The following is a 24713-nucleotide window of genomic DNA, read 5'->3' as shown; positions in this document are numbered from 1 at the left end:
AAATTGACATGCAATCATTATTAATAGCAAAGGTTATGGTGAACGGTTACCGCTTCTCAGCATCAGGGGACATGTAGTCCACAACATCTGGAGTGTCGAAGGTTGCCCGCTTTAGGCCTATATAGTTGTTACTGCCAGTTATGGTGCAAGGTCCCTTGTTACTGCCTCCAAAGCTGGATTAAGGTTGCCAGGTCCCTAGGTAAGGTGCCAGATTGGTTCTCCCTCTCTATATAAGAGCACACTCACAGTTCCAGAACTCTGTCAATGATTCAGAGCACAGGCTGTGGTGCACTGAGTAATCGAGAAGCACCAGGGACGGAGCTTCAAATGGTCTGAACCTGATATTGGAACAAACCACAATAAACTGTTGTCTGAGCCCAGACCCGAGTCGGCTGCCTTGGTCGCCTAAAGGGTAATCTAGCTGTTGTCTGTATTTACTGTATTGTCAGGTAGCTGTGTTGCCTGTGTTGAAGTTAAAGGACCACTCTAGGCACCCAGACCACTTCAGCTTAATGAAGTGGTCTGGGTGCCAGGTCCAGCTAGGGTTAACTAATTGTTTTATAAACATAGCAGTTTCAGAGAAACTGCTATGTTTATCAATTAGTTAAGCCTTCCCCTTTTTCCTCTAGTGGCTGTCTCACTGACAGCCGCTAGAGGCGCTTGCGTGATTCTCACTGTGAAAATCACAGTGAGAGCACGCAAGCGTCCATAGGAAAGCATTATGAATGCTTTCCTATGTGACCCGCTGAATGCGTGCGCAGCTCTTGCCGCGCGTGCGCATTCAGCCGACGGGGAGGAGAAGAGGCGGATCGGAGGAGGAGAGCAGGAGGAGAGCTCTCCGCCCAGCGCTGGAAAAAGGTAAGATTTAACCCCTTTCCCCTTTCCAGAGCCGGGCGGGAGGGGGTCCCTGAGGGTGGGGGCACCGTCAGGGCACTCTAGTGCCAGGAAAACGAGTATGCTTTCCTGGCACTAGAGTGGTCCTTTAATCTCTTCCTGCTTTCTATTATCTATGTTGTATATATTACAATTCTATTGCTTAGGTTTGTCTTTGGATATGAAGGTGAGTTTTTAATCACATTTAATAATACAGAGCTGGACACCGGCAGTTAGGCTTACCCCACTGGATCAAAAGTGCTCCATACTGTGCTGTCCATGGGTGGCATTGGTACAAACTGATGTGTTGGTGTAAACTGTTGTGTTTGAAATTTATCATTTAATTGCTGATAGAACCTGAAGAAATGTTTGAGGAAAGTCTGAAATCTACCAGCAATATAATATATAATATGCTCATTTACATATTTAGCATGGTATTCTGGGAAAACTGTAAAAAAACACAATCTTTTAGAGTTGTTATGCCAGAAACAATATCTGCCTTGGGATATGTAGGTGATATTTACTAAAATTAGTCGGGTTCTTTTTTTTATATATATATATATATATATATATATATATATATATATATATATATATATATATATATATATATATATTATATATAATTTGTTTTGGTTGTTTTAAATCTTTTTTTTTTTTTTTTAAATATATTATAATTTTGTGTATATAATTTTTTAATGTTATTTTGTTTTGCTAAGCTTATTAAATTAGCTCAAATGTGCTATATTTTTGTAGAAGGTTTTGAGCTATATATAGTGCAGTAATTCTATGGCAGAGTACAACATTTAGAGCACTGAACTAGTATTTTTTTGGTGTGTATGATGATTGCCAAAGTACATAAAAACCTTACTCTATATGCAGTAAAGAATTAATTCGCAGCTATAAGTAAAGAATTAATCCGCAATTCAGCAACTAACTATTCAATATATTTTTGAATTGATCTAAAATAAGCACTCCATGGAACAAGCTAAGGAATTCTGATGTGACCTGCCTAACTGGTTGAGCATGTCACCTAACAGATCTCATTGCATAGAGACAAAAATATGTACAGGAATAACATTGACAGTGGAGGCCTGAGGGCTTATTCACTAAACTAGACATTTTGCACCAAAATAAGCAAGGTGGAAAAAGCTGAAGAATGTTTGTTTTAGCCTAAGAAACACTATCTAGTTATTTTTTCACAAACCATTGCACAATGAATAAATCCCATTGACTTACAGATTCTAAGTCAGGGAAAACCGAGCCAGCGCCGAGGGACATCGGCGCTGGACTCTGGTAAGTGACAGGAGGGTTTTTTTAATACCTTCTGCAACATTTGGGCAGGAAGGGGGAGCTTGATGGAGGGGGGCACTATAGTTAGCTAGAGTGCCAGAAAAACAACTTTGTTTTCCTGGCACTATAGTTTTCCTTTAAATATTTTTTATAATGTTAAATCATTTTAAAAGTTTATCCAAAATTATTACATAATATGAAAAGCTTACCCAACAATATTAAATTAAGCACATGACTCTAATGGGGATCAAGTGTCCCAAATACGATTTGGGACCCCCTGCCCTGCCATCCTAGTATATTGCTGTTTTCTCACCTGTCAGGGGCTTTAGAGGAAATCCCCACTAAAACAAAAGCACAAGGGAACTTAATAATGCACTTGTGTTGCATTTTTTTTTTAGGATTTTGTCTGTGCAAAAATATTGTGTGGCCAGTTGTGTAGTACTGTGTGCATGTGTTTTGCCTGGCTCAATCATTTAGTTTACATGGGTAAGCACAGATTAAATCTGATTAAATGTTACCATTTCATTCAGGTATTTCTCCTTGCATGTCAATAGTACAGCAAGCCCCCAGGTGCCATTTGCCTTCTACCCCTCCAGTCCCAAATTTGTGCAGGGGCATGTTGGGGGATAATTAAACTGTAGTTTTGTTTCAGTAATGAAATCTCAATTTTGTAAATCTTCTTATGCATATATATATTTTTAAGGATGGAGAAATTATTTTCACTTTTTTATTTCCCCTTTCCCCTGGCTATTTTTACAAAGTTTTTTTCAAAATATTTTTTATAAAGATTATTTGAAAAGAAAATGGAGAAGGTAGACAAGAGCACGATTTCAACAGCCATTCAAATTACAAATGGCCTGTACAGGGTAGCATCAGTTTGTTTTTATCTAGGATTGACAATACCCCTTCATTAAGGCACCTGGTAGTAATATCGCCACTGATAACACAGTATAACATCAAAGAGGACACATCACTGAAAACAAATTACTGACACTTTGCTTCTAAGAGCATACTCTCAATAAACCTAGCAGGTTGTTGCTATCTATGGTGGTGTGCCAATAGACTGGACTGGAGGTTAGCTTCACACATTGCCAGTTCAATATCTCGAGGCATGCTATGGTAACTGATCACAAATAGTTGCTCAGTATATTAGCTCCATGTGGTGCATATGACACGTTTCCCTTCTATAAGCTATTCTGATCCCAAATCTGGAACTTTGTGTACCTTTACTTATCCATTACTGCCACCAAAACTTTACAGAGGACACATTCCATTCAAATCTTTATCACAGATTGACAAGCCGGTTTCATGCATACCAGTGCTACATGCTCTTTAAAAACAGATTGTTGCTGAAAGGGGCACTCCCATCCATAGTCTGAGTAGAAAAAGAAGATTCCCCTACTGAAACAAAGCCATTGCTAGAATTAGATCCATGTTTTACCCCTCGGGGCACTGCATTGATGGCATTAAACATTAAACCATGGTATCAGATACACTGCTCAAATGTGAATCACTCATCCACATTCTCACATATGTGCCGTTTGGTAACAATTTGTGAGATTTCTAAAATTCTTTAATGGAACTCCACAGAACAATCATGGTCAATTACAACCTTCGAAATTTTGCAGAAGAAAAATAGGTGACACAATTTTAGTTTTAATGCCTTAAAAAAAAGATCTAGAAAATTGGTGAATAGCAAAACAAAATAACTTTTTAATTAATCGTTAATGCTTGTTTATCAGCATACAATCTCCCTTGATCGGATAAAAAAAACAAATGTTTTCTTTTTTAAATAGGAGGATACATTATTATGCACTGTAAAAAAAGTGAAACGTATCAGAAGCTTGCTACAAAAAAATGATCTGTGCAGGCAAATATTTCCTCCATGAAAAAAACTCTACATTAGTCTGATCGAGATCAAAGAGCGCTTTGATACGACATCAAACACTTATAGTCCCTTTACTTCTGCTTTAACCGTTCCAGTGCTGGAAGGATCTCTAGAGCATGAGTAGAATGTTATGAATACTGCATAGTTATCTTCTTGTGTAGTTTGTACAGAATAAAATATATTGCTGATATCGCTATTGTGGATGATGCACCACTTGTATATTTTATAGCACATTTCCATTTAACTGTACTGGGCATTGCATATCATATATATATATATATATTAAAAATATATAAATACATTTTATATGTGTGTGTGTGTGTGTGTATGTATATATATATATATATAGTTAATAAATTGGTAAACACAAATACACACACCAGTCAAACAATAAGACTTGCATTTCCCACAGAAATCTCACTTTAACAGTACTCTCACTGCTGCAAGGGATTATGGATAGGCATATGCAAATGAGCTCAACAAAGAACCACATTTTTGCGTCATAATTGCATACGCCTACCCATCCCTTGCAGTAATGAGAGCACTGTTAAACTGAGATTTGTGTGGGAAAAGCAAGTCTTATGGCTTGACTGGTGTGTGTATTTGTGTTAAAGGACCACTATAGGCACCCAGACCACTTCAGCTTAATGAAGTGGTCTGGGTGCCTGGTCCAGCTAGGATTAACCCTTTTTTCTATAAACATAGCAGTTTCACATTGAGAAGACGCCAGCGTCCATAGGAAAGCATTGTAAATGCTTTCCTATGAGACTGGCTGAATGCGTGCTCGGCTCTTGCTGCGCATGCGCATTCAGCCGAGGAGGCGGAGAGTCCCCAGCACGGTGCTGGAGAAAGAGGTAAGTTTAACCCCTTCCTCCCCCTAGAGCCGGGCGGGAGGGGGTCCCTGAGGGTGGGGGCACCCTCAGGGCACTATAGTGCCAGGAAACCGAGTATGTTTTCCTGGCACTATAGTGGTCCTTTAACCCCTTAAGGACACATGACATGTGTGACATGTCATGATTCCCTTTTATTCCAGAAGTTTGGTCCTTAAGGGGTTAAGCAAAGTATTAACTATCCACTTACTTCAGGTGGAAGGGGTTTTCATCCACACTTTTTTCCCCACCACAACTCTTTTGATATGTGTGTATGTGATATATATGATATATATATCTATATATACACATACACATACATACATATACGCACGCAGGTCCGGCACAATGAACATAGGATCATGGATGGACCACAATCCGGGGACTTCAGAAATGTTTCAGTTTGTTGTCCTGACTAAAGCTCCATATGTGAAGCTGAAATATCAACATATTTTTGCATAAGATAATAATAATAACATAAGTATTTAACCAGGAAAGGTACATTCAGATATTCTCTGGTTTCCAAGTACGTTCTGATGTAATAAAAGTTAAGTTTTAGCTATGATCTCTCTGAAGTGCCTGGAGTGTGGTCCATCCTTCGATCCTATATATATATATCCTATGTGATATATATATATGTATGTATGTGACCCTCTCCTACCATGGTGACCCTCTCCTACCATGGTGATTGTTAATGCAAAAAAATGGAAATTGCGATGAAATTCCCAACAACATGATTTCCAAGGTGAAATCTTCAAAAGTTCTGAAATAGTAGAAATTTCATTTTGTAACGGCTTGTCCTATTCTGTTATTTAAAAGACTGCTGAAAAAACGTGTTAATGTTTCTGTTTCAGAACCACGATCAGTCATGCGTTGCCTGCAAAATCATTATCCACTCAGACGAATACCACCCTCCAATATTGCCTCCCAAAGCTGACTTGACAGTCAGACTGAACGGACAGTGGGTCAGCCAGAGATGCGAAGTGCGTCCTGCGGTCTTGTTCTTAACCAGACACTTTATTTTCCATGACAGCAACCACACCTGGGAAGGATTTTACTACCATTTTTCAGACCCCATTTGCAAGCATCCTACTTTCACCATTTATGCCAAAGGCCGTTACAGCAGGGGATTACACTCCACTAAAGTCATGGGTGGGACAGAATTTGTGTTCAAAGGTAAGTTACTAACATTGTACAGTGAATTTATTTATTTATTTTAAATTCTATGACGCCATTGATTCGATGTCTCATAAAACAGAAAATGTGTATCGCCTTACCTATTAATTCTTCATCAAACATGTTGCATCTGGTATGAATCCCCCGGCACGACCATTGTTTTAGTATTGCATTCCAACATTATCGGGATTGAATTTAGTCCAAAGATAAGCATTCACAAGGAAAATCAAACGTTATGGGGTGGGGTGGGAGCATTAAAGGTTAAATCATGCTGGATCTGCTCCATTCTTGCATTAGTGCATTATATAGATCAAAAGGGGCAAAAACTATAAAATTATAAATAAATACAAATAAAAGATATATTTCAAGTTTCTGCTCTAGTCCAGGTTTTAGGTTTTACCACTTTCTGTAGTAAGTTTTCACCAAACCAAGAAATGACATAGCCACCTAACTTACTGTAGCACCCTCACCCCCCTGTACTTATCATGTAATAAAGGGTTAATCACTAAAGTAAGAATTCTGAGTGAATGTCACTACCCAAAGCGGGTAGTCAGCTATGTTTCCATTTGAGCTAATTTGGTCTTAATTTGAAATCCACTTTGAATTCAACCTAATATTCTCACTTTAGTGAATAACCCTGTTAGTGTTTTATTCTGTTACTTTTCTGCAGGAGAAATGTAAATTCTATTCCATGGCACCTTTTGTCATTAACGTATTTTAGCAGAAAGGACTTTGAATTATTATTTTATTATTATAAGGAACAAGTTGTGGTCCTATGGCGACAGAATATAGGACAAAACAGTGAAGTTAGCAAACAAACAAAACCCACTGCTGAATAATTGGAAATATTTAATTTTTATTTTTATTTTTTTATTTCAGAGTGGCTATTTTGGGTCTTAGTAAACTGACCCTATCTCATAAGGAAAAACAAGCTATTTCTCATGGTTTACTATATGTGTATAATATAAAATGTAAAAAAAAATTACTTTTTGTTGTTTGTTTCCCAAAGCTTAATTTTTGTCAATGCAGTGTTTGTTTGTTTGTTTGTTTATGTATTAAGTTCCATATTCTTTGATACAAAATTGCTGTAAAGTTTCTAGCTCCAGTGTGTATGGCATTGCCTATAAAGAAATCGCTAATTGAATATTTTTGCTATCTGTAGTAAGCGCGTTGTGACAATGTTATTCTTGTTTTTCTTGAATTCGTAAGCTATACATTTTTACAAAACCACTTTATGTAGTCCTTAGTTCACCTATCAAATCATCAGAGTGTATATTTCTTTTTTCTTTTTCAGTAAATCACATGAAAGTAACCCCCATGGATTCTGCCACTGCTTCCTTATTAAATTTCTTCAATGGGGATGAGTGTGGGCCGGAGGGTTCGTGGAAAGTTGGTATTGAGCAGGATGTCACTCACACCAATGGTTGCGTAGCACTTGGAATAAGGCTACCACACACAGAATATGAGCTCTTTAGAATGGAGCAAGATACTCGAGGAGTTTACTTGCTCTATAATGGCCAAAGACCAAGCGATGGCTCCAGCCCAGATAGACCTGAACGGAGAGCGACCTCTTACCAAGTGCCTCTTGTCCAATGTGCCTCCTCCTCTCTGTTAACTGAGGGGACCCTGGAAGGACATCAAAAAGCCCAGAACAGGAATTCTGCAACTGACCACACTCGCCTATACTGGCTTTCCAATGTTGTACTTGTGTTTATTTGTACTATTCTACATTTGGACCTTCTAGCCTAAAAATAAGGAGGAACAAATTCTTTCGCTGTTAAATTTGGATATTATGGGACCAAGGATATCTATTTCTTTGTGGAAATTACATTTGTTTACTTGACGCACTTGGATGCCTGAGAACTGTTGCCCCATTGTCATTCATATCCCTTCCTTCCCCTTCCCTCTCTTCCTTTGGTCTTCTTTTAAACAGTCGGACAATTGTGTTTGAAGTTTGGTCTTTGAACTTCGCCCAGCTCGACCTTGCCTTATGTGACTGCACAACAGTAATTGCACTTTAGGTCGGCAGACACCATTCTGTTAAAATATTGCTGGAGCTTAATTAGTTTACAGAAATATTAAGCCATGTTTTGTCTGTACCTTATTGCTGTTGTGAAACTTTCCACAAATGCCATTTTTAAGCAGTGTTGAAATAGCAGGATTTATTTTGTACAGTATTGTGTCGCTACCTAAATATTGCTCGTTTTATATTTGAACTTCTCTGGGATCTAACGGACTGTTTTTTTGTTTTTTTTAACCCACCAGAAAATAGAAAATGACAAAATATTTGCTGTAAATATCTGTTTAATGTACATAAATGTAAATGAAAGATTAATTGATTTATATTAACATATTACATGTTTTACACCAAAGAATAAAGATGAGACAGTTTTAAAATACTATATAGAAAATCTATAGATAGTGAGAAGTTAATATTTTTGAAGACTTTTTTTTTCTCTGCAGGGTGAGAATTGATTGTTTTTATGATGTGTAAGATTAGCCTATTGATACTTTAACTCTTTTTTACACTTTTTTTCCGCAGTTTGCCTGGTAAATATATTGTTAATTATTTCAAAACTCTAAAATATATCTGGATGTAATTCATTTTTGTTACACTGAATTTAAGATACTAAAAATAGTCCACATTTTATATTAAACAGGATGCAAGATCGTTTATACGATTTGATGTTCTACATATCAATACAAATTAAATATTATCATATATCTAAGTATAATTGATGTTCTCATAACATGCAGTAAGTATTATTTTGTTCACGGAGGCTAAAATGTGTAATTCGTGTAACTTCTTGAATTCATCCTATATCCGTACCAAATGCATTACTATGTAGTCTGAATTCCTAATCCCTAGAGAAGACCTTCCAACTTTGGCAGAGCTAATATTGGGTAACATGGGGAGTGGGCAATGCCCCCGACCACAAAAGTGGTGAATCATACAGGCAAATATGCAAGTGAGTGTGTTCATCTTAACTCTCTGTCAGTCTTTATTTTATGGTCTGTCCTCTGCACTTGGTAGTCAGTTTAGATAAAGCATACAGAAGAGAAACAAAATAAGATTTAATATAATATACAAGATCCAGCGCACTCACTCATTCCCTAAATGGCAAATTCAATGCTTACAGATTTTACGTTTTTTTTTGTTTGTTTTGTTTTTTAAAGCACCTCACCTAGGCACAAATAAGGGGGGTACATGATCATACATTGCATAGGCCTGCCACAGCGTCAATGAGAATTGTCAAATTAAAGGCCAAATTAGCCTTAATGAAAACTGAATTGACAGAGGTTTTGTACTTCTGTTTTGACCTAAATTTTGAATTTACTATGAATTCATGAGAATTCTCTCTTTAGTGAATAATCCTGTAAGTTGTGTAAGAGTTAGGAAAATTAATCAGTGACTGAGAGGAGAACAACTTGATTGATTTTACAAGCTTTCTTATAAAGAAGGTGATGGATAATAATTACAGAATTCAAGACAGATAATTAATAGTGATAAAGAAATTTGGATGCTAGAAAGTCGATATATTAAGGACAGATAGATAGAGGCACTCCTATGGCTTGCTAAATGTATAACTGCTACACACTTAGGTGCAATCCTAATTCACCAATATAGCACAAAATGATAATCTGGTAATAACTGGAGCTGTATTAGAAAATGTAATATGAATATATACAACCGTATTTTGTATCTCCAATAGGTGCCGTTTTAAGGACACATGACATGTGTGACATGTCATGATTCCCTTTTATTCTAGAAGTTTGGTCCTTAAGGGGTTAAAGTGCATTGAACATGTAAAAAGAAAACGAGAAGGACAAATAGTATAGGTTGTTTTAACATAGAATGTGACGGCAGATAAGAACCATTCAGCCCATCTAGTCTGCCCAATTTTCTAAATACTTTTATTAGTCCTTGGCCTTATCTTATAGTTAGGATAGCCTTATGCCTATCCCACGCATGCTTAAACTCCTTTACTGTGTTAACCTCTACCACTTCAGCTGGAAGGCTATTCCATGCATCCACTACCCTCTCAGTAAAGTAATACTTCCTGATATTATTTTTAAACCTTTGTCCCTTAACAGACTCTAAAAATCATACCATAAACAGTGATTGCTCTTACAGTGGGTTGATCCAGAGCATGTATGAAATTATCAAAATTCCTTATACAAGCAGTACCATTCATAAGAATTATGAGTGGGGAATAATCCTTTTTTTAAAAATGGTATATGTGCTAAATGGTATAAAACTTATAATATATTAAAAACAGACATGTGTGACAGAAATAAATCCATAAAAACTCTGCCTCTTACGAGAGCAGGTAGTGAGTAGATACGGCTTATAACGTTGCTCAATGTGGGTAGGCTGCAAGCGTCTCTGGAAGCAGGGTAAAGTCCTCTGGTACTGCTGGCCGCATTTCGCCGCGTCTTTCCAACAGGTTCAGTTCTGTTTACTTTTCCCGCCATACACTTCAGATCCGCAAGCTCCGCCCCTCTCGATGATGTCATTGCGTTTCGCCATTTAATTGTGGCTTCCTCAGGACATGCTAATGACTCCATATTGGAGATGGGCATATAAGGGCAAAGTCTCCAGTCATCATTGGCTACTTCATAATGCCTCATTAACATATTATCCATGCAATTCCTAGCATGGTATTTCTCACATATAAGCCCATACAGGACATATAATAATAAAGTGCAGTTAATGGTGTATCTCCTACCTAGGGTACACTTTTCTGGTAGTCATGTAGAGACCCCACATCTGTGTGTATACTGCATTTTTCATTTACAAAGTTTTTCATTGTAATACATTTAGACATTTAATTTAAGAACAAATAATGTTAAAAACAAGTAGAGAAACCTACACATAGGAGACTAAAAATAAGCCATAATGCAATAGATGGTATTCGCACAAGAAACTATGATAATAAGAATAATAAATAAGTGAATACATCCTCTTTAGAAAAAATCAAAACATTTTAAATACCCTATGAGGCATAGAACATTTCCAAGCCTGCTTGAAAAAAGTTAGAAATAGAAAGATAAATGTGAGCAAATGTATTGTAGTCATAATAATCATCATCTTGGGGTAAGGGGACCACATAGTGCAGAAAATAATACATGTGTTTGAGAAAAGTGGAGCTTGACAATAGAAAATATATATGGACGTACACATTTGTGCTTGAGTGGGTTATGAATCTGTTTAAAAATGTATACTTATAAAAATGCACATTATTGTATAAAAATAATAATTTATCAGCATTGTTGATGTTAATTTAAAAAGCGCGTGGATCTCAAGAACTCCTAATGAACAGAACCCAGTGACCATGTACTGGAGTTAAGCTCACACAAGGTTAATACAAGGTTAATTAGTTAATTAACAATCCACTCAGACTCTCAGGAGAATCAGGAGTATCATCTCTGATAAACAGGGGGGAGAGGGGAAAAGGTTACTCGTCACCATCACCTGAAAGAAGCTGAAAGACAGCAAGAGAGTTTCTTGTATTACTAAACAAAAAGTGTTATGTGGTGTCTTTATTATGTTTTCATTCTCCATATCTATATATGTAAGTGGAGAGATGTACCAGGCATAGGAAGGAGGGATGGAGAGACACCCAAGAGGAGAAGGGGGCTAGAACGATAAATAGATGACTAGATATAATCCTAGTCTTTTTTTTAACATTAGGAGCAATCCGTTTGTCATTTTGTAAATTAATATTGTTTAAAAATGCAGTGAATGTAACCATGTGTCACAGATTCTCGCCCTAACACGCAGAGTATGAACCCACACTGAGTAAATCAGTATTACAGGTCTGTAGGGGTAACCCATTTTAACGTTAAACAGAGGAATATAATAACCATGTACAAGCCAAAGTCAAGAAAAAACGCAGGTCAGACAACGAGATAACAGAGCCGGAAAAGGGGCCAGAGATCAGAATAGTCAATGGAGAGCCAGATCAGAAAATCAAGACATCAAACCAAAGTAACACACTATATTGGGACCACTGTGGAACCACAATAGGGCAAGGAGCATAAGCTGGAAGTATATCTAGCTAATCAAGGAATGCGGAGATGGAAGAATATATATCTAATAAAGTCCTATGTAAGTTCTGCACGCCCAGAACATACACGTGCAGTGTTGCAGGAATAACTAAGGACTTTCGGTGTCATTAAAATGATGCATGACTGTATTCCTATAAAAATGGCACAGGAACGGAGCGCTCAGCATCAGAAATCACACCAAAGTTTGATGCAGCATCAGTATCGGCGTGAGAAGGGTGCATGCCATCAGTCATAATGCAATAATATTGACGCATAGTGTCAGGATGGGTGCAAGTTGGAAGAGTTGCAGCCTTATGTAGGTAACCTTACAGTATGCCACAAGCTTATTTTTGAGTAGATACTTAATAGAAAACAAACCATTAAATGCAAGTAATATATATTTTTTATGTACAGTAAGAATAGACATGAGAATGATGGACAGTGTCTGGGTAAAGGCGTCTTACATTCAAAAGTCCTGCGAATGAAGGAGGAAATGTTGATTGGACGCAAAAAGCTGGAAATGTGGCTTTTAGTGGGGAGGATATAATTGGGGGATTCTATGTCTGTTTAGCATTTGGTGAAGACAGGTGACAAGAAAAGCATTGAATTCAGTGCATTTGATCACATGACCGAGTTCTACTCGTTGTTGTAGAGGAAGTGCTTGTAGTGGCTGTCAGGAAGACCGCCATTAGAGGTGTGTTTAACCCTGCAATGTAAAGATTGCAGTTTCTGTATGTTTTAGATTGCAGAGTAGACATGTGCGATTCGTTTCATTCCGAATGTTAATTAACTCCTCACTTACCGACCAATTCATTCTACGACCAGGTTGTAGGAATGGAACCCGGTCGGTAAGTGAGGAGTGTCTGTATAGGCACCCAGACCACTTCATCTCAATAAAGTGGTCTGGGTGCTTCTGCCCCCAAATTCCCCCCACCCCTGTTTTGATCCTGCAGTGTAAAGCATTGCCATTCTGCAGGACTGAATATGTTTACATTGCAGAGTTTAAATGTATCACTCTTACAGCCACTAGAAGATTTTCCGGCAAAACAACCAGTGAACAACAAGTGAAACTCAGCTATTTCTATCATTGGCGTACATATCGCGGTTTGCAGGGGGCAGACCCTTGCGACCAGGTGTCCTCCACCATGTGTTGTGGCCCCGGCCACGCGGTATAATTGCCGGGGCCATACGTGAAGGGGCCCATCAGTTGATGGAAATAAATCTCATCATCAGAGTTTGTCCGGTAACAGCGCGACCAGGTCCCCTCTAATGATGTCAGATGCTGGGAGGAAGTCAGTTAATGTCATGCCTCCCAGCAGCCAAAGGGAGCCGCGCGGAGGAAGGAGAGGGAGTCAGAGTAGGAACTCTGACTCCCATCAATCTGAGCCACTGGAACCTAGGAAAGTCACATTTTGAATGTGTGTGTGTGTATGTGTGTGTTAGTGTATGTGTGTGTCTCTGTGTATGTGTCTGTGTGTCGGTATGTATGTGTCTGTGTGTGTCTGTGTGTCTGTATGTGTATGTGAATGTGTGTCTGTATGTATCTATGTGTGTGTGTCTGTGTATGTGTTTGTATGTATGTGTCTGTGTGTGTATGTATGTGCCTGTCTGCATGTGTGTGTGTGTGTGTGTGTGTGTGTGTGTTTATTCACTTTAAATATTCACTTTAGTAAATAACCCTCATAGTGTGACAAAATGTTTACTAAATTAAACCATAAATCCTTAAAATTAGAGTTCTTTTCTAGCAGGTTCTCTAGCAACTCAATGTAATTATGATTTATTCCTTTTGAAGGGTTGTAAATGCACAATGACTCATTTTTAGGAGGAAAATGCATTAGTTATAAACTGGTTTACAAAAAGGAGCAAACACTGTGATGCATATACCATAAAGAAGGTGTTTTCTTTCATTGTATATCATGGTGCTGTGTATGATGGGTGCCTTTTAACAGTCAGGCTTTTGAGATAAAATATTGCAAGATGAATGCATTGTTCCAGAGATCTGATTAACAATGTCACTCAGCAAAGTTCTCAAGTTGCTGACACTTCTGCATTTCAAGGTCAATGCCTTTGTCACCAGGTATGAGGTGATGATTCTAGCCTTGGCCTCAGGGTTCAGTGCATTCCATCAGGTAAACACCTGCGATGTAACCCAAGTTTCAGGTCGGGGCTGGGGGTTGCACTTTGAACATCTATTGTTTTTAAGCACATATGAAAAAGGTGGGTTTATTTATACAAATCAATATAACAATTGATCTTACATTTTTTGTGTTCACTCCTTAAAGGAACACTCCAAGAAGCATAATTACTACAGCACACTGTAGTGGTTATAGTTGCAGGAGTACCCACACGTCCCCCTCCAGTGTAAGGAGTCCAGGGTTTGACTTCTTACCTGGGGTTCGCCAGGTTGCTCCCACCTCCGTTGAAACAGCAAGAGAACCGTAAACTATCTCTTAGTCTGAGCCAAGTCCAGCAGTGCAGAGTTATACAGGCTCTAAAGCAGAGCTAATAGTTCTCTAGTCTAGCTGATGTAGTGGATGTGGCACTGCAAGTTATGTGCAAAAATAAACATATTAAATGAAAAATAGAATTTTGAGATTTACTAAAATAAGATTCTGGCCTAAATTAAATTAATGCAATCCAAATCTGATGAACAATAAATCTGATTTAAACAAAACATTTTCCGGCCTGTCAATTTCAGCATTGGTTTTAATATGGAACAATGGATGGATTTGATTAATTAATATATTTGTATGTGTTTACCACTTAGTGCCAATAAGGCTCCGGCTATTTGCTATTGTCTACAACTTGCCACAGAAAATGGGGGTGAGGGGTTTGCAAGGGAACCAATGGATCCCTCCTGGTAATACAGGGACCAGGTGAGCCATGGGTTTATAAAGCAATAATTTACTTAAAGGGACACTATAATCACCCAGACCACGTCAGCTCAATGAAGGGGTCTGGGTGTCAGGTCCCTCAGGTTTTAACCCTTCACATGTAAACATAGCAGTTTCAGAGAAACTGCTATGATTACATTTGGGGTTAATCCAGCCTGTAGTGGCTGTCTTCCGGACAGCCACTAGAGGCGCATCTGCGACGCTGCAGGCGAATTTCGCCTCCATCGTGCAGAGCGTCCATAGGAAAGCATTGAGAAATGCTTTCCTATGGACACTTTGAATGCACGCATGGCACTTGCCGTGCATGCGCATTCGGCTCCAGTGACGTCAGACGGGGAGGAGAGGTCACCAGCGCTGAGGGTGGGGGCACCCTCAGGGCACTATAGTGTCAGGAAAACGGGTTTTGTTTTCCTGACACTATAGTAATCTTTGTAAAAAGGGGAAGGTGTAGGGAGGCAACTCAGACCATTCATGGAACACATTTGTTTTGTCCTTCCATACCCAGACTGGATAACAACCTGAGTATCTGCCCATTAACACTCAAACTTGGATTGAGAGGAGAGGAAAATGTTGATCTAACCTCCTATGTGCTGGAAAAAAGGTCACTTTATAATTTTCTTACTTTTTATTATTTATCCAGATGAGAATGCATGAATTTGTGCCCCAAAGTAATAATAACAGGATATCCTTACTGCATCACCCCCCATAAATATCAAACAGTGACATAAACTGCGTCTTGTCAATTTAGTTTTTTTAATTCAATTTTAAGTGATATGGCCAATTTGTTTTGGACTATAAAAAGGGAAAAATGAATTCAGGTTTAAAAAGAAATGTGAAATGGAATATTAGTCTGAGATTTTTTTTTAAGTAAATGTTAAACAGCAATACAAATGTTTTGCCTGCCCCCTAGTGTTGATAGTGTTAATAATAAATGGCAGTTCTTGACAGTTCATAAGCATGGGACACTTTCTAGGGATTATATTCAATAGTTGTTTTGGTTTTTTGGTTTTACCCAGTTTAAGTTATACTAATCGAGGATCTAAATTCAAAATGGCAAATAGTTTTATTACAGTTACATTGCAGCATTTGTTCTTAGAAAGTCATTGAGTGCAATGTAAAAAGCATAGATCATGCAAGAAAAATACATTTCTATTTCATAATGATCTATTTTTCTAACATGACTGGTTAGGTATTTCCTATAAGTTATCTAATAACCTAAAATGTGCATTTAAATGTGTGCCTTGTAATATAAGTATCATGCAGCTATGAACATCCAATGATCAGGCAACAGGAGGCCCATTAACTCCTCAATGTTTTACACCGTTAAGGTAAAATGACTTGACCATTTCACCCAGACAGTTTTATTGAAATTAAGTGGTCTGGCTGCCTTTGGTGGTCCTTTAAATCTTTCAGGACAAGGAATTCAGCCAATCCACTTATGACATGCCAGAACAGCCATGCAGGGAGTAATAACACGTTAACATGAGAATCCCTTAAATGTTTCCAAATACTGTAAAACTAACTCCTTCCATTTATTGACTATTGAATGACGTTTAGGAAAAATATTTTCATTAACATATTTAAGTATACAAAACTGTGCAGCACCCATTAGAGATGATTAAAAAGTACTTTGCATGTGCTCACACATTATGTGCAACATGCAAGCTAGGTAACAGTTAGTTATGTTGGGTGTTTTTTTGTTTTTTTTTTCTATTCCTATTTTTTACAGGTTTGTTTTTTTGAGGTGGGTGGTGGGTTTATGCCTAAGCCCACCCTTCGCACCTGCAATATTTCTCTTTTTGAGCCACATGTAGTGCTGGGGCCATAACTTATATTTATGAGAGTTATAATTCAGCTGTTACCATTCACGAACTACAACTTCCACAGACTCTTGCAGTTTCCAAAAAGTGTAACTCCCAGGTAGGAAATCAGGACAGGGGTGGGCTGACCTATGGAGGAGGAGGCATGCCCAAAGGATTTGCCTGCACAAAAAAAGGGCATGTCATTCTGTTCTGAATGCACACCAAGTGGACATAAAAATGCTATAGTCAAAGTTCAGTAAGGGCTGCCCATATGCTGAAGAGCTTTGCCCATGTGTGTCAGTACGTCTGTCAGTGTGTGTGTGTGTGTGTGTGTGTGTGTGTCAGTATGTCTGTCTGTTGGTATGTGTATCTGTGTGAGTCAGTATGTCTGTCAGTGTGTGTGTCTGTGTAAGTTAGTGTGAGTGTCGGTTTATGGGTCAGTATATATGTGTGTGTGTCAATCAGTATGTCTGTCAGTGTGTTTCAGTATGTCTGTCAGTATATGTGTTTGTGTGTGTCAGTATTTGTGTCTGTCAGTGTGTGTGTGTTTTTTTTTAGTGTGTCAGTATATGTGTCTGACAGGCCCGGACTGGCCATCGGGCAAACCGGGCAAATGCCCGGTGGGCCGCGATGGCCATGGGCCGAGGCTGGCAGGAAAGATCAAGAGATCTCTCCTGCCGGCCCATGCAGGGCAGCACCGGTGTTCGTAATCTGATAGAAGACCGGCCCCAAGGTGGAGTCCTGTCTCCCATCATGGGCCGGAGGGGAGAACGCCGAGCAACTTCCTTCTCTTCCTCTCGCGAGCTCCGAGATTATCAGAGCGTTGCCAGGGTAACCCGTGGCAACGCTCTGAAAACCCAGCGCTCGCGAGAGGGAGAGAAACATGGTCTGTACCCTGCGGGGTACAGACTGAATTACCTGCCGCTGGACCACCTGGGATCGGTGCGTCGCGAGGCCCCCCCCTCACTGGACCACCAGGTATGTGAATACTTCCTCTCTCCCCTGCCAAGTTAAAAGGGGGGGGGAGTAAATGGTATTATCATTATTTATTTTTTTTAATTACTTTTTTTTTTTAATTCTTAAATTAATAATGTATGGCCATATCATCCTATATACACCCCCCTCACATACACACACACACACACACACACACACTGCACCCCCTGCACTAACACACACACACACACACACACACACACTGCACCCCCTGCACTAACACACACACACACACTGCACCCCCTGCACTAACACACAAACACACTACACTAACACACACACACTGCACCCCCTGCACTATCACACAAACACAAACACACTACACTAACACACACACACACTGCAGCCCCTGCACTATCACACAAACACAAACACACTGCACCCCCTACACTAACAAACACATTGCAGCCCCTGCACTAACACACAAACACACACATTGCAGCCCCTGCACTAACACACAAACACAAACACACACATTGCAGCCCCTTGCCTAACACACAAACACACTACACACTGCACTAACACGCAAACACACTGCAGCCCCTGCACTAACACACAAATACACGGCACCCCCTGCACTAACACACAAATACACGGCACCCCCTGCACTAACACACAAATACACTGCACCCCCTGCACTAACACACAAACACACTCTATCCCCCTATATACACACTACAGCCCCTGCATTAACACACAGCACACACTCTATAGCCCTATATCCACACTGCACCTCCTGCACTTACACACAAACACACTTCACACACTCTCTATACTCCTTATATACACACTATACCCCCGGCACTCACATACACACTCTATACCCCCTAAACATACATTACCCTCCCTGCACTTTCATGCGTTATGACCCTTTAAACACACACATTACACCTCCTGCATGCAAACACAGTAATTTATATCCCCTACAAATACATATTCCGCACCCCCTGTACACACTACACCACCTATGCATACATCACTGCACCTATACACATGTGCTGTACAGCTCCTATATGCATACACACACTAGAGCCCCTAGATACACTCACAAACACACAGTACAGCTCTTTACATGCACACACTACATCCACTAGGCCCACACACACCACAGGCCCTATATAAATACACACACACATACTTTACAACCCAGAAAAACAGACTGCAGTCCCTAGCCACATGCAGTACGCCACAAACAGACCCCTTTACACACAATACAACTCAAAAAGTCTGTTCTACACACATGCAACCTCCAAACATATACAACACCACAGGGAACATCCCCACACATGCACAACACTTTAACAACCCTGTTCCTGTTTTGATCTCTGGTATCCCACTATTGAGGGCACCAGAGACAAATCGCCAGCAAACACAGCGCATGCTTGCGCCCCAAAAGAAACAACATGGCATTTACTTCCATCTAAAAACATTGGATGCTCTGGAACAGCGTGACATTAACATACTCATTTGGTGGTGGTGACATGACATGCCCCCTTTCTGACCCCGCCCCTAATAGTGGGCTGCTCTGCCTTTAATTGCCCGGGCTGAATTTTTGTCCCAGTCCGGCCCTGGTGTCTGAGTATCTGTATGTGTGTCAGCAACTTCTACATTACATACTAGCACACTCCTTCATCAACACGACATACAAAAATACATTTGGTGTTAAACACCAAAATGTATATAAACACACCCTTGCATTCAAAAATCAACATGACTTATAAATGCATGCTTGAATTCAAACACCAACACCACATACAAACATACTCCTACATACACACACACATAGTACAAACAAAACCTAAACACATTACTTTCAAACATACAGACTAAATACAGCCCTGCAAGCATGGGAAAATATAGAGCCCCAGCTATCAAAGCATTGTTGGAGCTGCACGACAGATGGGGATCTACGTTTTGGTTACCATTGCGAAAAGGGGCCAAACAATTCTTGCACCAGGGCCCTCTTTACTTTAGTACCGCCACTGCGTTGGAGTGTGGGGTATGATTGCATGCCAATGAGTGGGGTCTAAAGGGTCCAAGCTAATTCTTGCCCAGGTTCCATTCATTACTAAAGATGGTCTTGTTTGTGTGCATGTGGGGGCTTCTTGTGGTTTTGATATGCGTGTTCTGTTTATGGCAAGGCTGTGATGTGTGTGAGGGATTACTGTTTGTAGTGGGCTGCCTGTGCATGTGTGTTACTGTGTGTATATGAGAGAGACTATGACAGAGACTGTGACCGGGTAGGCGTAGGTGAAGTGTATCACGGTGACTGTGGGGGTGCTGACAGTGTTTTGTGGAGGAAGTATTACAGGGTCATTGTTTGGGGGGGGCTGAGTTTGTTTGTGAGGTGAGTGTGACAGGGTGATTGTGTGGGTTCAGTGTGACAAAATGACTGTGTGGGGGTGGTGTGTCTCAAAGTGATGCATGTCCCATTACAATTCTTCTTACTGTTGTGACTAACAGGAAGACTGGAGTAGTGCTTGTTTTATTGATTACATAGCCTGTAGCCTCAGATGTGGGCACAAGGAGAGATAGAGAGAGAAGAGATTCAAAGTGGCTTACTCTGCTCAGCCCTGATATAGAATAACCTGTGCATGAATCATTAGGGTAGTGTGTGGCTAGTCAGATTATAAGGCACACATGTTCTTTTGCACTACAGTTTAGCACACTTGCAGACAATGTAATTATTGTGAAAAGCTGTAGCACTTACAGATGTGGAAACCCTCAGCAACACTCTAAACTCAGGAGCTCTTCAGGGAGAGGTTCCATGCAGTCCAGTGGAGTCCTCCATGACTTGGTGGAGCAGTCTCAAAATACACCATATTTCAACACTACTGTGAGGGTTTGGAGAAGCACAAAGCTCAGATGCCACATCAGCCTCAGAAAGCAGAGAAAAGGGACGGCGGAAAACTACCTAGGCTTTCCATCACTCTCATGCTGGGAAATACTTTAAAGGCTAAGTCTGTGGCTTGAAGATGCCAGCCCTCCAACAGGTCTGGAGCTGGACTGAGGCCTATTGAAACCCGCATTGTCCCAATAACCTCAGCAGCTTCCATAATCCGACTGCCTGCATTCCGAGTAAAAGGATCGGATGAACACGTTCCTTCCAGTTGATGTAATTCTGCCGTACTGCTCTAATAGTACTATCAGATGCCATCTTGTCTATCCAGAACTTTGTGAGCTTTTACCTGACACATGCTAAATTTATTTTACTTTTTTCCCTCACACTCATCAATTGCCTCCTTATGATTATTTGTTTTATATGCAGAACAGCACCAGGGGGTCTATAGGCCCACAGTAGGTTTTTCTTTCAGCGAGATGCATCTCCCTGAGTTCACGTAGCAAAGTAGACGTAGCAAGCCTGTTTATACTTTCTCTGTGCAACAAAAACAAAGATTGACAAAAAATAAAGGCAATGGATGTTTTCCTAGTTTGTCCGAAAATTATGAAGGGTGTTAGAGGAAAAAAGAGCTACTGAATTGAAATTCTGAAGATGATTTGCAGCAGGCAAATACACACTTGGCTATTGTGAAGACAACATGCAGCGACATTAAGCTAAGTGTATCCCTATATTAAAGGTGCCATAACTGTGACATGCATGTTGGATAACGGATTCAATTTAAATGATTGAATGGAGATCTTATGCAGCTGTTTAAAAGCCAGTTTGAGGATGAGTGAGACAACAACTTCATCACGAAAAAGACACATATTGTATAAACCATTTTACATAAAAACCTAATCGCAGATTTTTATTAACAATTTTACACTAAATTTAACAAACCCTACAACTTTGCTACTGACTTGATTATAGTTCATGAGCATTGAGTTACTGAATATATAGAACATGTTCTAGCAAGCTGCAATTTTTTACATGCCAGAACCTGATCTTTTGCTTTAAAGTATTTTAAAAAAAAATTGTAACTTGAAATTAAAGACACAAGATTGGGTATGGAACATATAACTTATAAAATTTATTGCTGATCTATAAAGCATACACATCTGACTGGGAGGAACTGCTTCAGTTTTAACATAAGCATGCCACTGTAGTGCCATCTAGTGTAAAAATTGGTATGTCAAGGCAGTCTGAACAATCAGCTTTACTCGGCTTCTTTCAATACTTTGCTTTGGTACTACTTCAGCATAATTGGAATAAGTGTGATTGTGCTTGCTGCATTTCTAAAAACTGCATTCTGAAAACGTGTGTAATGATTAGTTGTGGTCGGGGCAATATTGCCGTAATGGTTAGATAACACATAATTACCATTAAACATCTTAGTCAATAGCACCAGTCAGTTGTGGTATGCCGGAAGCGACGATGCAGTAGGCCTGTAATAAAGAGGGCAAAAAAAGTGTACCATACAAATATATTCATTCTACAATACCTCAAAATTTCTTGGAGAAGTCACGATAGGCCTCACAAATCCCTAACTGGTTCCAGTATAGATAATGTATAAGAGGATGATTGCCAGCGTCCCATGCCCGCGGTTGCAGAGTCCGGCCATGATTCGTGGAGTAGTCCGTGCTCTAGGAGATGCCAGACTAACTGTGTATACTCTACGAGATGGAGCACCAGACCTTGCAGAGATGTTGGGTAGAGACAGTACCCCAGTGACTTGGGAACTCGAGTCATACGATTTATACAAAGCCACCATTAGTATGATCCCTATAACATACCGGCAGGCTTGCTATTGCCATGTAGCGAAGAATTTAACTAATGAGGGTGACAGGTGATTGCTGCGCATGCGCATTAGGTCTCCCCCACAGAGGTCAGGGGAGCGTGGGCTGAGCCTGATCCAGCAACGAGGACACTAAAGGGATTTTAGGTGGGCATGAGGGAGGGGGCACTGCAGGATTCTACAGTGCCAGGAAAACTGCTTTGTTTTCCTGGTGCTATAGAATCCCTTTAAAGCACCTTCTAGCACTAGCAATTCAGTAAAACTTTGCAATAACACATTGCATATCAAATTTATCATTACAATTTTCCATGAATGCAGTTTGTTTCTTAGCAATATAATATTTTTTGGTGCAATTCCACCTTCGACACATTGCAGCACTGACCCCTTGAATTCCACACTGGGGTGATTAATGTAGAGGCACTTCTTCAGAATATTTAGATTTGCTTTTACATCAGGCCTGGAATATTTTTATTTTTTTATTTTTTATTATTATACATTTTCAGTTGTATGAACCTATATAATTTGTAAAAGACAAAAGCACTTTGAGAAAACAGCTTCTTGATCCAAGGAGAGATCTGACTGCCATTCTGGGGACAACATTTTTTTTTTCCTAGTTTGTTGCAAAATGGGAAGGCGCTGGATTTTTTTTATGCCTTCTTTTGGATCAACAGCAAAAACCAATAAGAAAAAATGCTGAACTTGGAGGGTGCATGTCTCTTGTTAGCCTATGTAACATTCTTTTCCTAACATATAGTGGCAGTGCAAGTGGGTTTGTATCCTTCTGATGGACAAGCGGACTGAAAATAGATAAATGCAAATTTAAATAGTCCCTACTTCCCCTTTAAAACCCGGACTTACCCACAGGACCTCCAGTATTCTTTCTTGTCTCATAAGCTACGGACCGCTGATGGAATACAAGTCTGGTGAGGCGCACGGGCTGCTTCTTGGGGGATCTGGCCGAGAGCTCCCTGGGTGGTGAGGTAAGAGCCCCGCTCTGTGGATAAGTTACAGAGCAAGTGGATCGACGGCCTTCTTATGTGGAAACCGGCTTAGGTAAGAGGCGTTTCCAGGTGGTCCGTCAATGGAGTTGCGAGCCTGGAGCTTGCGCACGCCGGTAGAGCGCATGCCGGTAGAACTCACTCCCGAGTAGCCTTGCGTTTCACTTGTTTCACTGTAGTTCTGAATTCGCAATTCAGACATTTCTGTTTTGGCGCTCATTTAAAATATAGCTGCCTATTTAAGCCATGCAAACCCAGAGGACAAGCATGTAAGTTGTCTGAAGAGGGAATCCCGTGTCACCAGCCCCTCCACATGGTTAAGAGGTCTTTAAGGTAAGATATTTTTTATCTTTTCTTTAAAGGCATCTGTTGTACTTCTACTTTGGGTAAGTTTTCTCAAAATAGTTCATTTTATTTCAGATGTCTGGCCCATTGTCTTCTAAAGATGTAGACAAGGAGACAATGTCGACACCTAGGAAGGCTTTAAATCTAAACATAACACTTTGTGGAATGCAGAATGCACTACTCCACTACTCCGCTACCAGAAATTGTGTAATAGCTGTGCTTCTGAAGATTTGGAGAAAACAAAGCAGCAGGATATGCAGAAATTTCTTCATTGGTTCCAGGATAACCTTTCACAAACTTTTGAGTCTTTTAAAGAAACAACGAAAGTTCCTACCCCGTCACAAGAGAAGCATTCCAAAAACATAAGAGAGAAAGATCTCTTTCTGTGTCTGAATTATCATCGGGAGAATGCTCAGACACTTCATACTCGTCACTTTCTAGCAAGCTTCTAGTTTGGAAGAGGGGTTTTCTACTGAACACTTAAAAATATTCCTTAAAGAGGTAGCAGTATTATCCAAGAATGATTCAACAAAAAAGAAGATCAAAGGTTTTCCGATAAAACCTAAGGTCTTGGAACCAGTATATATATCTTGAATGGAAGAATCTAGAGAAAAGGGCATTCATTTCCAAACATTTTAAGGAACTAGTCAGACTACAAGAAGGTTTGAGTTGGGAAGATCTACCTAAAGTAGACACGCAAGTCGTACAACTGTCCAAAAAGACTACCCTGCCAATCAGTGAAGTTTCTGGCTCAAACAATCCAATGGACAGAAGAGCAGAGACATCCTGTAGAAGAATTTTCCCAAACTACGGGTTTTCAAAGAAAGGTCGCAATAGCAGGGGTCTCTGCCA

The 24713-nt window shown here is 39.8% G+C and overlaps 1 protein-coding gene across 1 annotated transcript in view; it reads left to right on the top strand.

Moving 5' to 3' along the window:
- APCDD1 (APC down-regulated 1) overlaps nt 1–8496 on the top strand; it is a 39631-nt gene extending 31135 nt beyond the window's left edge. Inside the window, exons 4-5 of the mRNA XM_063450467.1 lie at nt 5778–6099; nt 7394–8496. Of these exons, the coding sequence (XP_063306537.1) occupies nt 5778–6099; nt 7394–7848 (777 nt within the window). The 3' untranslated portion in view covers nt 7849–8496. The remainder of the gene's footprint in view (nt 1–5777; nt 6100–7393) is intronic.
- The last annotated feature ends 16217 nt before the right edge of the window (nt 8497–24713 follow it).

Source organism: Pelobates fuscus, chromosome 4 (genome assembly GCF_036172605.1).
Source record: "Pelobates fuscus isolate aPelFus1 chromosome 4, aPelFus1.pri, whole genome shotgun sequence".
Lineage (NCBI taxonomy): Eukaryota > Metazoa > Chordata > Amphibia > Anura > Pelobatidae > Pelobates > Pelobates fuscus.
The sequence above is the reverse complement of the archived record's forward strand: the minus strand, read 5'-3'. Positions and strand labels throughout refer to the sequence as shown.